General features: G+C 41.7%; 1 protein-coding gene across 27 annotated transcripts in view; it reads right to left on the bottom strand.

Moving 5' to 3' along the window:
• The window catches only part of nrxn3a (neurexin 3a), a 1,776,465-nt gene that overhangs the window by 1,001,479 nt on the left and 758,925 nt on the right, over positions 1-16,061 (bottom strand). For all 27 annotated transcript variants that reach the window (XR_007957567.1, XR_007957568.1, XR_007957570.1 and 24 more), the window contains 3 exons: positions 15,554-15,935; positions 9,270-9,460; positions 6,915-7,088 (listed from right to left, as the gene is read on the bottom strand). Coding sequence is in view for 20 of the 27 variants with exons in the window: in XM_052030991.1 (XP_051886951.1) it covers positions 6,915-7,088; positions 9,270-9,460; positions 15,554-15,935 (747 nt within the window). In the remaining 7 variants the exon portion in view is untranslated. The remainder of the gene's footprint in view (positions 1-6,914; positions 7,089-9,269; positions 9,461-15,553; positions 15,936-16,061) is intronic.

The following is a 16,061-nucleotide window of genomic DNA, read 5'->3' as shown; positions in this document are numbered from 1 at the left end:
TGGCTCTTTGTTGAATGGACAGCTCCACCATTACCATTCTTCACCTGGTTGAACTTGTTCTCACATTGAACAACTTCACTACTAACCACTCACTTCCTCCAAATCCAATGTTCGTCTATTTCTGTGACATGTGAAAGTCCTTGTTTCAGTCCAGCTCGGGCCACATCCCTCACCTCTTTTCTTCTGGTACAATGGCGGCTGCCTGGAATTCCCAACCTTTCCATTGCAGCTAACAGGAGCATCTTTACCTCAAGGTCTGCAGCAGTTCAAACAGCTATCTCATACTGACCACCTCTGCAGCAATTATGGATGGGCAATAAATGGATGCTTATTCCTCTCATACAAAATTTGAATGTTTCAACACCTTTGCTGCCAACTTGCACCTTGCCCTCATTTGCATGCCGTCTATCTCTGGCCTTCTCTATCTCCATCTCAAGGCATATGAGAGCAACCAAATCCATTACAAACCCACAGACTCCCCCGGCTTCAAACCATCTGCCTCTTATCAAAGACATACAGGTTACTCGGCCAATGTGAATTTCCTCTAGTGTGTGGCTGAGTGGCAAGGTGTGGGGGCAGTTGATAAGAAAGTGGGAAGAGTTCAAGAACCACAAGGTAAGGTTGCAGCTCTATAGAACTCTGGTCAGACCACACTTGGAGTATTGTGTTCAGTTCTGGTCGCCTCATTACAGGAAGGACGTGGAAGCTTTAGAGAGGGTGCAGAGGAGATTTACCAGGATGCTGCCTGGATTGGAGAGCATGTCTTATGAGGATAGGTTGAGTGAGCTAGGGCTTTTCTCTTTGGAGAGGAGGAGGATGAGAGGTGACTTGATAGAGGTGTACAAGATGTTAAGAGGCATAGATCAAGTGAACAATTAGAGACTTTTTCCCAGGGCGACAATGGCTAACAGGAGGGGGCATAATTTTAAGGTGATTGGAGGAAGATATAAGGGGGATGTCAAGGATAAGTTTTTTTTTTACACGATGGGTGCATGGAACGCACTGCTGGCAGAGGTTGTGGGGGCAGTTACATTAGGGACATTCAAGAGACTCTTAGATAGACACATGAATGATAGAGAAATGGAGGGCTATGTGGGAAGGAAGGGTTAGATAGATCTTAGAGCAGGATAAAATGTCAGCACAACATTGTGGGCTGAAGGGCCTGTATTGTGCTGTAATGTTCTATGTAACGCCCACCAGTTTCATCGCAACACGATGAGCCCCTCCCTTTCAGCATTCTGAAGTGACTGTTCCTGCCCTGACTCCCTGATTCACTTCTAAATCCATCAACAGCCACTACATTCCTCACTGCACTTTCCCAGGCATCTGCAGAAAATGCAAAACCTACCTTTTAATCTCTTCTGTTCCCATTATCCAGGGACCCAAACATTCCCTCCCGAAGAAATAACGATTCACTTGCACTTCTTCCAGTTGAGTTTGCTGCATTCCATGCTCACAATGTGTTCTCTTGTACAATGGAGAAACCAGTTCAGTTCATCAGGGTGATCTGACCTTTCTGCTGCTTGCCACTTTAACTCTTCATTCCACTCCCACTCTGACCCGTGTCCTCAGCCTCTTAGAATGTTCTAAGACTAATGCAAACAAAGGTTGCATCTTTTAACTGGGCACGTTACAGCCCTGGGGATTCAACGCTGAATTCAAATATTTCAGAAAATCAGCCTTTCCAATTTGTATCAGAATTGCCGGGTTCTGATGAAAGGTCATCTGCCTGTTACATTAACTCATGTTTTCCTCTCTCCACAGGAGGTTACCTGACTTGTTCGTAATTCAGCATTCTCCTTGACTTCAGATTTCCAGCAACAGCAGTGTTTTGTATCCCACAGTTCCACGCTTGTACTTTTTCCCTCTCCTCTCATTCATTTCCGACTTACTTCTCTAAACAAAAGAGCTGCCGTGAACAAGTTTTCACCAACCTCTCTTAACCAACACCACTGCCACTTTTATCATTCAATCTCTCTTGGTCTCTATTTTATAACAAGTATTCCCTTTGCTCTCTTCACCCTGCCTCCTTTTCCACAACATGGTGCACATTAGATTTCTAAGTTCCTCATCACTGACTTGAATCTCTAACTCTGCTTCTCTCTCCACAGATGCTGCCTGACTTGCTGAATATTTCTGGCAACTTATTTTTTATTTAAGCACAGGCTATGTGCTGGGTTTCTTGTGTATTGTTCAAACTGGATCCATTTAATTAACCATACAGCACAAAACAGGCCCTTCGGCCCACCATTAAGTACAAAGTATTCCATTGTGTTCCTCACTTCTGCCTTGTGTAAGATGGAAAAGCTTTGGGGTGTCAGGAGGTTTCACTTGCTGAAGGACACCCAGCCTCTGACTTACTCAGGTAGCAATCATATTAATATGACTGCTCCAGTTTTCTGGTCAAAATGTTGACATGAGGGTCTTGTCGATGAATACCAAAGGGAAGTAGCTATATTTTCTCTTGTAACTTCCTTTCTTTTGTGCAATGCATATGTTACTTCCCACATATCAGCTCATACTCCAGTGTTGTCCAGGTCTTGCTTCATGCAGGCATGGACATCTGTTATCCGAGCAGTCACGAGTACAGCTGTGCAATCATACAGAGATCCCAACTTCTGAGCACATGATGGATGGAAAGTCACTGATGAAACAACTGAACTTCGTAGAACCTGGGACACAGCCCTGAGGAACTCCTACAACAATGCCTAAAGCTGAAATGATTGGCCTCCAAAAATCACAACCACTTCTAGTTATGACTCCAAATGTTAAACACTATTCCCCTCATTTCCTATTCACTTCCATTCTCCCCAGAGGCAAAATTTCTTGTATCTTATCATTAAGATCAAACCTTTGACACTTAACATAATTAAACACAAATCATCTTCTGGAAGATAACTCCAAACAGGCTAAAACAATTCAATTCAAATGCATATTCTGCCGAGATGAAAATTTTCATAGTAAACAATTATTTTAAAAATAGTCTTATTCACATGGAAGCTTGCTTCTAATTTGCTGTTCATTATTCATTGAATCTACTTTGGAATTCTGAGTTAAAGTGACATCTATACCAATGTCATTAACTCCTTCATCCTCTCAGAGGGCAACTTGCACAGTACATTCTGCAAAAAGTGACATTGCAAGTTGACATCACTTCTCTTGGTTGAAGGAGGTTGCAAAGTGGTGACATTAGAGATTGGAAGCTATGACAAATTCTTTGAGATATTGCATTAAACAAGAAAACTGATTCAACAATACAAATGATTTTAAATTTCCTTCTTTAATTAAGCTGTGTAATGTTGTTGTTAGGTTACTATAATAGTATTTCCATCTCTTGTAAGATAGAACCCTCATCCCCAATGCAATATGCCCACAACTTCTGCCTCCATTTTCTTTGCACTGTGCCCATTTGCTTTTCAGTTTTAAGAATGGTACTACCAGCATACCTTATGTCAGGACCTCATAAGGAGACATTATATTGTACCAGTGTCACTAAACCACAAACTAAGCAAAAATGCCTTCTTTTCAGAGATGCAACAAATTAGAAACTAAACTATTAAATAAAACAAAGGGACTTACCAAATTCAGCTTGATCATTATCCATCTCCCAGTTGTGCTTGAGTTCCTGTAGTATCCATTGGTTATCAGCATGCTACCTTCTCAGTTTAACCCAGGCACCATCAAGGCCATGAAAGATCAGAAGTAGAGCAAGCACTGAACCACGGGCCACAGCTAACCTAAACCTGTGGGTGGCCATTTATGGCTGACCATCTGTGGCAAGTGCTCTATCACCAGCAAAGCAATGAAGAGTCAACACCTAAGTGTCAGATCAATGTATTCTGATGCTTCCAAATCAGGATGCAAATATAAGACTATTAAACCAGTCACGGGTGTGTAATTTTTTTAAACGAACTATGCACTGCATAAAAAGTAAAAAATATTTTAATTCTGAAATGGAGTCCTTTGTTGCCTAAATATCATGCATTGCAGATTGTTTTGTCTGATCAATAATTTATTTCCTTATCATATAGGTGCAATTACTGGCTGACGTTTAACCTAATTAAAGGTAAGCAGACATCCTGATAACACTGGAACTGTTGGGATATTATTTTGTCCCATGTGATGATCAGGGTACAAGCTGGATCTCCATATGTCCTGATTTTATACACTTACCGCTGCTTACTCATGGTGACTAGAATATGGCGAATATTTGTGTGGAGCTTGTAGTATGTTTTTCTAATGTAACTGGGAGCAAGTTTACAGTGCAGAAGGGAACATGTGTGTGCTGAACCACCACCACTGCACTAAAAAAGACAAAGATGAAGTTCTGATCGTTAGATGGTTATGCCAACAGTTGTCTGCAAGACAACTGCTGCCTCTGCTCCATCCAACCCACTGCCAACCATCCTTAAAATGAGTACTAGCATGAGTCCAATCTCCCAAGTAAAGCAGAGACTTTGGTGGCTGTACCTGTCACAAAGAGAGACAGGTGTTAGAAGACACAGCAGAGTGTGAATGAGGGTAGGGAAGAGCTGAACGGCTTGGGTTAATTTGGCCTGACTCTCCTGTTTGTCCATGCCACTACATCTTCTCCACCCTGCCTCTTTTCCTTCAGTCACAGCTTCCCAACATGGTCACAGTCAAGGACTCAAATTCTGCGCAGCTGCCAGGAGATCTTTCCTGGTTACTGGTGGAAATCCACTCCATGACCCTGCACACATTGAATAATGTGCTGGGAGCACAAACTAAATTCTTCAACGAGCTGAATATCACTGTTGTCAGTTCATTATTGAGAAGATACAGGCAGTAACTCCAGAACAATGGGTAGGCATTGCACATTTGAGATGGGTTTCCATGGAGACGATGTTTATGGAAATGGCATGGTGTATTCCAACATACTTAGTATAAAATTCCGAATTCCAAGGAGAAGGTTGCTTTTATAAGCTTTGATCAGGCCAAGTATGAGATTTTTATTACTGATAATCTTGAAGAAAATTCTCCTTTCAATCAATTCTGCATGGCCTTTTTTCAGAAAAGCCTCTTGTTCACTGAGCATCCATATTAAACACTGAAGACTCCAAAGTTAATTTGACAACTTTTTTTGGGATGCATTCAACCAGGAATAAAAGGTAGAGCAATTCTACCTCTGGATAATCCTCGCTTCCATAAAAAAAGATTTTATGCATTTTAGCTCAAACTTTCCCTTGCTCCACTCCAACCTCTATCCCACCACTGCACCAGGGTCAATCTCAAATAAGAATGTGTTTCCACATATTCATAGAAACCAGGGTGACCAGCCTAAATGCAGGTTAAGTATACACAGAATGACACCACCCATCCCTCAGAGAAGGTGAGCCAGTTTTTCCACTTACCATCTGGTCAACCTGACTCCTTCGCTGAGTTTACAGTTGACACTCGGTATAACATTGATTCAGGTATTACAATGTATTTCATGCAAAGTCAAATGCAAAAAGTAAAAAATATCAAAAATCAGAACCAGAGCAAATTCAAAGTAGCCGCTTCAAATATTAAAACAAAAAATGAAACTTCATAACTCAAAGGCAGAATATTTATCACCAGATAATAAAATCAACTCATGTACTTATTGAGTAACTTTAAATAATTTGTGGAAAGAATGTTAGTAATATTTCATAATGCTATATTACAATAAAATCTTAATTCATTATGACATATTGTGGTTATGTACAAAAATAGACTGCAATGTCATTATAGAATGTTCTGGCTTTTTGTTCTGATATAAATGCAAAAGTATTCTCTCTCCTTTGTCTTCCCAGTGATGCCAAATGTTTCTTGCATCACTCAAACCTTCTGTGGAGAACAAAGGATGGAAAAGAAGGAAATGAAGAAATTAAAATTTAATGATTGATTTGAATAAAAAAAAGAGAAGCAGTTCAACCAGGAATAAAATAGAGCAACTCTGTCTCTGGGTAATCTGATAGAACCCATAAAAACAACAAGTTTTATGCATTTTATCTTCATCTTTCTCCTTCTCCACTCCCACCTCCACCCTTCCACTGCACCAAGGCCATAACTCAGATGGGAAACCAACAACATATTATTTTCCCCCCTCAGAGCAGCCCATTTAATCAGTGTCAAAAGGCCAATTGATGCCAGAAGTCAATACACCCAAACTGATCTTCACTTAGCGCTCACAAATACAAACTTTCCAAGTAGAAATCACTGGATGGAAATCAGCAGCAAGGTTCCTAATGGTGGTTTCCCATCACCGGCCCTCCTTCCCCAGCCCGAACTCAGTAGTAAACATCCTAACTGCTTTGGTTACAAAGATGATTCAACCCACAAGGAGTGAGAACCAAACCTGTGATTTATGGCTTAATATTAAAAATCAGCAAGTGGTACAGCACAGAGGTCCTTCATGCTTGTAATAGTTTTTTTGAACAACATTTAGGCCACACCCCTCCCCAATTTTTCCAACGCAAGTGGCAATTTGCAGATCCATACTCTTACGGCACCTGAGTTATTGCTGACAGATTCCAATTAAGCTCACAACAGGTCACTATCATGCATGAAATCTTGAATGGTGGGAGCAAAACAAATGTTTCTTGAAGAAATAAAATCAAAAAGGCAAGATTTGCGTTTCTGATAAATAATATATTTACTCATTTACAAGGTACATTAGCATCTTCAAAATTAAAAGAGCCCTATCAAGTGTGTTATTACATACAAAAACTAATTAGATTTACAGGTTTGGTATTGGTGCTTAACTGATTAAACGGACAGGTCCAGTGGTGAACAAATGATTACAACGAAAGACAATGTGATGACAGTAAACAAAATTGAAATTTTCTCGGATGGATGGATGTATAGGTGTGGGTTTGTGCTACTGTTCGAGTTGATGCGGTAGCCTGAACTAGAGTTGCAAAAGGGTGTACCTTCACATCCACGTTCAATTTGACCACTGCGATGTAAAGCATCGTGAATCAGGTCCGGCAGCCTTCCATTGAGGTCTACAGATGCCAAACAACCCTGAAACCCATCTCTGGAGGCGACAAGTTTTGGCAGATTGTTGTACATGCCTTGGGCCAGCCCAGCGATGTATAGGACACCTGGTAAGAAAAAGACAACAATAGAACAAAAAGACTGCGAAAACTCTGCTGCAATGCGATAATCTTCAAAGCAAGGATCCCCGTTGTGTTCTACAGTGTTATAAAGCACAGCCTAATTTAAAATGTGTGTGTTGTATTTTGCTCTATGTTATCAGCAGGACATCCAATTTAGGCATGCCTTTCCAGTTTTTAATCTGATTTAACTTTGTGTCTTTCCCTTTCTGATGGCACTGATTCAAGATGAGATCCTGCTCAACTTGTACTTGCAACATTTTAATATCATTCCCATGCAGTCAAGCAGAATGAGTCCAGAATGTCTGCACGAGAAATCACTGGATAATAACCACATGGAAGGCCTGTTGGATTATTACACCACCTCCCCTCCCACCCCACCCCCATCACCACAGACCTAGGGCACAGGAACCAAGATGACATTTTCTTTTTGCCAAAGCTGGCTAATTCAGCATAAACCAGGAGCTGACCAAATTGTTAAGTCAATGCTTTGGAGGTGGTGCAGGACATAATAAAACAGCAAGCTGCCCATTATCAGAAAAAAAGTCTATTTCAAGTCTCCATGAGTTACAAAAGGCAGAACTTGTTATCAAAGCTATGGGAAAATCCCTCAATAAAGGCAAGTCAGAGGCATCATGGAATACACACCACTTCTCTGGATACGTGCAAGCTCCCACCGCACTTCTGAAGCTTGGCAAAGCTAAAACAAAGCAGTTTGTTTCATAATCTACTATCCAAAGCATTCATTCTTTCCACCAATGGTGCCCTGTGGCTGGGGTGTGTATCATCTACGTGATGGACCACAGAAACTTGCCAAGGTATCTCACAAGTTCATGAACTCTACCATCGAGAAGGAGAGGAACTGCAGATTCATGGTTCCCATCCAAGGTGCATCACTATCCTGGCTTGGAAGTGCACATCTATTATTCTGTCATCACTGAAAGTCCTGAAACATCCTAGCTGAGAGCACTATGGGAGCACCTCTCACAACAACTGCACCACCAATTTCAAGGGTGATGAGGGGCAGGCAATAAATGCTGGCCTTGCCAGCAATGTCAACATCCTGTGGGAGAATTTAAAGAAGTGTCTCTAGCAAGACGCAATGAGGTTAGTTACAATAATAAAGATTATGAGCTTAAAATAAATTTCAGTCACTTAATGGAGTGCAGGCTCCAAGGTTGATTGACAAGGGAATTAACCATTCATCTCCACCCTGGCTGACACCAGTGATGACAGTGTATGAAGCCTACTGACTGAATGCTATGGGGGACACATCGTGCCATTCATTGGAGACACAAGAGACTGCAATGCTGGAATATGGAGCAAAAAATGAGCTGCACAAGGAACTCAGCAGGTCAGGCAGCATCTGTGGAGGGAAATTTAGGGTGAAGGGTGTTGTCCCAAAACATCGACTATCCATTTCCTTCCGCAGATGCTGCCTGACCCATTCAGTTCCTCTAGCAACAAGTTTTATTCCATTCATTGGTTCTGTCCCAATTCTACTGTTTTGTACATTGGCGACTGTAGGAGGAAAACGATTATACAACTGATTTACTGATCCAGCATCCAGTGTTTTGTTGAACTAGCTTGCCTGATTAATTGGGTACCAGTATGGATCACGGTTCAGTGACAGTGTCTGAGCACGTCCATTATGTTCAATTGCAGGACATCAGCAGAGGTCCATTTACACAAGACTGCCAGAGATCAAAGCTGAGGCATGCCAACAGAAATTCTACCCTAGGCAGAGAATTTACGAAGAACCACAGATGGAACAGTCACGTGATATTAATCCCTCAGGAAATTCTGACGCCCATAGTATGAGGAGGATCCAGGACATTTTTACCTCACAGTGGTTGTAGGTCTAAAATCTAAGCAAAACAATTGCCTGCTCTTGCCTCACCAAACTGCAAGCTTTCCTTTCCCCAGATGCTGCCTGACTTGCTGAGTTTCCCCAGCATCTTCTAATTTTATTGCAGAAAACTGCACTCACTTGAGACAGTCTTGTCCCAATCCCAAAGCTGCAATCCTTTCCCCAAGCACCAATCCTCTCAAAATCAAAGTGGCATGGATCATTTAATAACCATGCAGAATTGGAGTCAGTTGGGAGAGGTGGGTTTGTGAGCAGGGGTGGGTTGGTAAGCAGGACTAAAAAACTGAAAAGTAGCTTACCTTTGAGGTCAAGGTTTTTGGCACCATTGATAATTTGAGTCACAGATCTAGCATCCACCTTCAGTGTGTGAGTGTTGCTGTTGTCCCTGGTGATTACTACATTATGCCATTGATTGTCACTCAAGGCCTTTTCTGAGTTCCCCTTGATAACATTAGGCCCATTTCCCAGGTCAAATACATAGTGGATATATCTGCAGAAGAATGATTCACCGCGTTAAAAAGTCTGCAGACAGGCTTAGCCAATGAAAGCATTAGCAAGCAAACACTGAAGATAGCAGTGAGCGTATGCTTTCAACCACAATTAAGAAGTAAAGCTGTGGACATATTAAAAAATTGTACACTTCCTAACATTAAAATGACAAAAAAAGTGAAAATGAGCTTGAATATTTATTACAGATTAAATTGTTCAATTTTAATTCAATTTTGGCAACAAAAATGCAATACACATCTTCCATCTTTACTTTGAAATTTCTCTAACCTTTTAAAAAGCAAGTTCTGATGAAAGGTCTTGGACATGAAACATTGACTCTGTTTCTCTTCCTACGAATGCCACCTGACCTGCTGTTTCCACCATTTCCTGTTTTTATTTCAGATTTCCAGCATCCGCAGTTCTTTAATTTTTTTTTAAAAGCGATAAACCCTTCACTTGAACAGCAAACAAACTGCAGATGCTCAAAATCAGATGAAGGTCACTCACATGGAGCATCAATTCTTTCCCCCTCTCTGCAGATGCAGCCTGTCTTGTTGAGCATCTCCATCATTTTCTGATCTCTTCTCTCGTCAACAATTCTGGAGGCACTTTTGCTGACTTGTTCAGGCAGATGTTATTCATGTGGTGACATCTGATCCCGAAGGGGGTGACTCGATTTTGCTGGCTAATGCTGGGAGTTCCATAAACAACCACCTGTATTCACCTGTTTAATTGGCAATAAGTCCTGGATTTTCACCAGTGCTCTCAAGTACTAATGTCCCAGAAAGATCCAGAATGTTGAACCTGTGAGTTCACTCCACCAATGGACTCCAGTCGTCGAACTAAAATTCCCAGCATTTACACTGGGAATTAGATATGGCTCAGGATCTGAGGATCATCAATTTCACTGTGTACTGTAGGGCTGCACATTAGCAGGCAGAGTGGAAGTAACTTGCATTTTTAAAATTTATTTCTGTGTAATGACTTAATTATTTTTGACATCTTTAGACAACTTTATCTTTTCTCACTTTTTAAAAACTATTTAGTTCCATCAAAATCAGTTGCTAAATATCGCTGAATGTCTGAATTATTGAAAAACACTTAACATCAGCAAAGCTAAGGGCAGGACTTTGACAGCAGTCAAAGCATTTTGGGGATGGGAACCCTTCATTTATAGAACATAGAACAGTACAGCACAGGAATAGGCCCTTCTGTGTACAATGACTGTGCCAACCATGATATCAATTGAACAAATCCCATCTGCCTGCACATGGTCTGTATCCCTCGATTCTCTGCCTGTTCACATGTTTGTCTCAGAGCCTCTTAAATATTGCTACTTTATCCATTTCTCCGACCTTCCCTGGCAGCATGTTCTAGGCACTTACCACTCTCTGTGTAAATAAATTTGAACCATAGAACAATACAGCACAATACAGGCCCTTTGGCCCACCATATTGTGCCAATCTTCAAACCACTCCTAAGACTATCTAACTCCTTCCTCCCACATATCCCTCTATCTAAATTTGGTTTACGAACTCCTTTAATCTTTTCCCCTCTCACCTTAAACCTATGCCCTCTGGTATCTGACATTTCCACCCTGGGAAAAAGACTATCTACTTTGTCTATGCCTCCCATAATTTCATATACTTCTGTCAGGTTGCCCCTCAACCTCTGTTGCTCCAGAGAAAACAGTTCAGGTTTCTCCACTCTCTTCTTATAGCTGATACATTCCAATCCAGGCAATATCCTGGTGAACCTCTTCTGCACCCTCTCCAAAGCCTCCACATCCTTGCTACAGTGTGGCAACCAGACCTGCAACAATACTCCAAAATTGCTGGAAATTGCTGCCGAAAGCTCTGCCACTGCTCAGTCCGTGTTACAGACTGGGGAGAATGGACCTCTGCATCTGAACCATTGCTACCTTTGTGTCCTGAGGAGGATGTTCCCAGCCAATTGCTTGGCACAGTCCTTAAGTTACCTGGGGGTTCTGAAAGGAGAAGAAAACTCAGAAGAGTCAGTATCAGGCAGATAAGTAAGTAATCAGTAAGGCAGACAATCAGTAAGATTGAAAGAGTGCAGAGAAGGTTTACTAGAATGTTGCTGGGTCTTCAGGATTTGAGTTACAGGGAAAGATTGAACAGGTTAGGACTTAATTCCTCGAAGCATAGAAGAGTGAGGGGAGATTTGATAGAGGTTTACAAAATTATGAGAGGTATAGACAGAGCTGATGCCAGTAGGCTCTTTCCACCTAGATTAGGAGAGATAAGTACGAGAGGACACGGCTTTAGGGTGAAAGGTTTAGGGGGAACATTAGGGGGAACTTCTTCACTCAGAGTGGTGGGAGTGTGGAACGAGCTGCCATCTGACGTGGTAAATGTGGGCTCACTCTTAACTTTTAAGAGTAAATTGGATAGATACATGGATGGGAGAGGTCTGGAGGGTTCTGGACTGGATGCAGGTCAATGGGACTAGAGGAATAAAGTTTTGGCACAGACTAGAAGGGCTGAATGGCCTGTTTTCTATGCTGTAGTGTTCTATGGTTCTATATAAAAGATACGATCAGGAAACGCTATTGGGACAGATGTGCTGACAGCTCATTGGTGGATCCCCTGAGATCACTGGTGAGCTGTGGTGCATGCAGCAGTGCATTCCATGAAGAATGCACCAGAAGTCAGACAGCGGCATCCCTGACCCTTGCTCCACCCCCATTTCACCACCGAGTTCAGTGGCAAGCTACATAATCCCGGCCAAGGAGTCAGATTCACATTGGTGGTGAATCTACAACAGACCTATTCGTTTGACTGGGCCCTTTGACCTTCATTAAAAAGGTAAAAAGCAATTAACTCATACTTCTCTGATGTAATTAGTGAGATAAGCAGTTTTTGACATTTGTTTTAAAAAGGTCATTGTGACTGTGGAAACATGAATACGAAGTTTAAGGAGCCTTTCCTGTGTTATGACTTAAACTGTTGTCTCCCCTCCATTAGCGAATTAGGTTCTTGGTCTGAAACTGATAAACTATATGCTTTACAGATTTCAGACACCGCTCTGTCTTTCCCATATTCACTGGCTCCAGGATACCAGCTGTGGACCAACTTTGGCCAAGAGCGTGGTGCTCAGAACACACGATTAGAGGTCCTTTGGCCTACTGGGTCTATGCCAACATCAAGCATCCAAAGCATTATAGAGTCATAGAGTCATACAGCACAGAAACAGGCCTTTGGCCTAACTCATCCATGGTGACCAAGATGCCTACCCAAGCTAGTCCCATTTGCCTGCCTTTGGCCCATATCACCCTAAACCTTTCCTGTGCAGGTACCTGACCAAATATCTTTTAAACATCGTAATTGCACCTGGAATTGGAATTGGTTTTTTATATTTATTGGTACGGTAAGTACAATAAGGTGAACTCTTGACCTCACAGTCTACCTCATTATGACCTTGCACCTTATTGTCTACCTGCACTGCACTTTCTCTGTGACACTTTATTCTGCATTCTGTTATTTTTTTTTACCTTGTTCTACCTCAATGTACTGTGTAATGAATTGATCTGTATGAACGGTATGTAAGACAAGTTTTTCATTGTACCTCAGTACAAGTGACAATAATAAACTAATTCCAATTCCACCTTCCTCTTTCTCTGGCAGCTGGTTCCACATACCCACTACCCTCTGTTTGAAAAAAAAATTGCTCTTTAGGTCTCTCTTAAATCCTGCCCCCCCCCTCCCCCCACCCCCCACCTTAAACCTTTGCCCTCTAATTTTAGACTCTCCTGCCCAGGACAAAAGACTGTGACCATCCACGTTATCTATTCTGCTAATGATTTTATAAACTTCAACAAGATCACCCCTCAGCCTCCCTCGCTCCAGGGAAAACAGTCCCAGCCTTTCCAGTCTCTCCTTATAACTCAAACCTGTCAGTCCCAACAACCTCCTTGTGAATCTTTTCAGCACTGTCTCTAGCTTAATCACATCCTTCCTGTAATATGGGGACCAGAACTGCACACAATACGCCTAGTGCAGTCTCAGCAATGTCTTACACAGCTGTAACGTGACATCCCAACTCTTATACTCAATGCCCTGGCTGATAAGACAAGTGTGCCAAATGCCTTCTTCATTACTCTGTCTTCCGGTGTTGCCACTTTCAGGGAACTATGTACTTGTACCCCCTAGGCCTCTCTGTTTTACAACACTCCCAAAGGCCTTGTCCTGCTCTGGTGTAACTTCCCAAAATGAATCATTTCGTACTTGTCTGTGTTAAATTCCATTTGCCATTCCTTTGCCCACTTTCCCAGTTGATCGAGATCCTGTTGTAACCTTAGACAGTCTTCACCATCCAAACACCACCAATTTCGGTGTCAGCTGCAAACTTACTAACCATGCCAATTACATTATCATCCAAATCGTTGATATACATGACAAACAGCAGGGGATCCAGCATCGACAGAGCGAGTGAGAGCAGAAAAGAGAGAGAGGTAAAGGGAGAGACTGCATTTTTCAGAACTTCTAATGTTGTGCATCCATTTAACTACTGTTGTCACATTGGAAGCCAATTTACATAGAACAAGCTCCCAGAAATAGTTATGTGATATTGATTTGATAATCCGCTCTCCTGATGCTACATTATATCAACCAGGACACCACAGTGAATTTCCTTAATACTTCTCACAATACAAGTCTTCACATTCACTTAGAACCGCAGCCAGAGTACTGTTTATCACCTCAGACGAACATTCATACTCAGTAGTACCACAGTCACTTAGTATTGCACTGGAATATCTGCCCAAGTTTGTCTGTTCAAGTATCTGGAGCAAAATTTAAACCCACAACTCTGAGTGAGGAATGAAATTTTTTACTCATTGACCCACAGTGACACAATGAGTAAAAATTGTGTTTTTTGTATGAGTAAAAAAAAATGTCTTTTTTCACATTCCACACATGATTCCATAAATCTGATCTTTTCACTGCATGATCTTGTAGCCATCCAGGGTGAATCAAATCTTTTTGCTGCTGGACTTTCTGACTGTAGCCCGAAGAGGGACAGACCTTTTAACTAATGCAGGAGCACACCTTCATCCTCCAGAAAGGCTTGCTCCTCCATTCAAGAGCTGTGCCATTTGTGAAGCACATATTCACACTGTAATTGCAGAACAGTAACCTCAAACTTGGCTTGCACTTCAAGTGATATCACAGTTGAATATCATGCGTTAACACTATATCTGCAGAGTGGACCATAGAACAGTACAGAACAGGAACAGGCCCTTCAGCCCACGATGTCTGTGCCAACCATGAAGCCAAATTAAACTAAACCCATCTGCCCGCACAGGATCCATATCCTTTAATACCCTGCATGTTCATGTGTCTCTTACATTTCTTAAATGCCACTATCATGTCGGCTTCCACCACCACACCTGGCAAACCATTCCAGGCATCTACCACTCTCTATGTGGAAAAAAAAACTCTAATTGACATTTCTACCCTGGGAAAAAAGATTCTATCTACCCTATCTCAGCCTATCATAATTTTATAAACTTCTATCAGGTCTCCCCTCAGCCTTCAATGCTCCATAAGAAACAATCCAAGTCTGTCCAAGCTCTCCATCATGTGCTTTTCCTGAAGCAAGTCATGTGTTCACACAGTTGTTAGTTACATTTAACAAGAGACTTCTCATGTAAAATTCTATCACCAGCACATAAAAACGTTACAGAATGTAATGGAAGTTTTATCCCATGGATAAAGCAGGGAAGACAGATGGACCATTTTAATGCACAGTTGGACCAACGAGTGCTATTTGAAATAAATACCAAGAATAAAATTGAATGGACTGAATAGATAACATTGGTCTATGGAAGATGTGAATAGTTTGCTAAAGTTAAGCATCTCAGATTCCTCTATACTGCAAACAAGAATGACTGCAGGCAATTGAAAGTAAACATAAATAAAGGCTGAAAGTGCTGGAAAAAAAATCAGGTCAGGCATCTGTGGAAAAAGACACAATTAATGTTTCAGGTCCAGAACCCCTCATCAGAACTGAGAAAGAGAAAAAACAGGTTAGTCTAGACTTGATTTTCATTGATTTTCCAAGTAAACCTTACCCTTTTACTAATTCCACTGCAATGAAGTCATTGCCGTCTCCACTGTTGAACAGGATGAATCCATCAGGGGAAGTGGTTTTGAACTGGAAGAAGAGATGCATGGATGTGTAAGCATGTAGAGTGGGCAGGGTCAAATAGCTGTTCTTGGTTTTGAAAGTGACGGGATCTGCAATGATGGACCTCATGCCGAACCTGGCGTTTATTTCACAGTATTCAATGTCCCCATTTTTGCACAGATCAATGTACATCATTCCATTAAACATCAAGCTCTGGAGGTGTCCAATGAAACTGGATGGAGCCACAGAGATGAAGCGTCGTTCTGTCATTATCCCAGTCTCAATGTTGTGAAATTCCAGTCGTGTGTGGTCGCCAAGCATTTGACCTAAGAAAATACATGGTCAGTGATTCTGGTTAGCTCACGTTTCATTTCAACTCCCCCGGCAACCTCTCTTAACAGCACAGCACCAATAAATTACCGAGCCTCTCAGAACATCTTAAGAGTGAACAG

This window comes from Pristis pectinata, chromosome 1 (assembly GCF_009764475.1).
Source record: "Pristis pectinata isolate sPriPec2 chromosome 1, sPriPec2.1.pri, whole genome shotgun sequence".
NCBI lineage: Eukaryota > Metazoa > Chordata > Chondrichthyes > Rhinopristiformes > Pristidae > Pristis > Pristis pectinata.
This window is presented reverse-complemented; position numbering and strand designations above follow the sequence as displayed.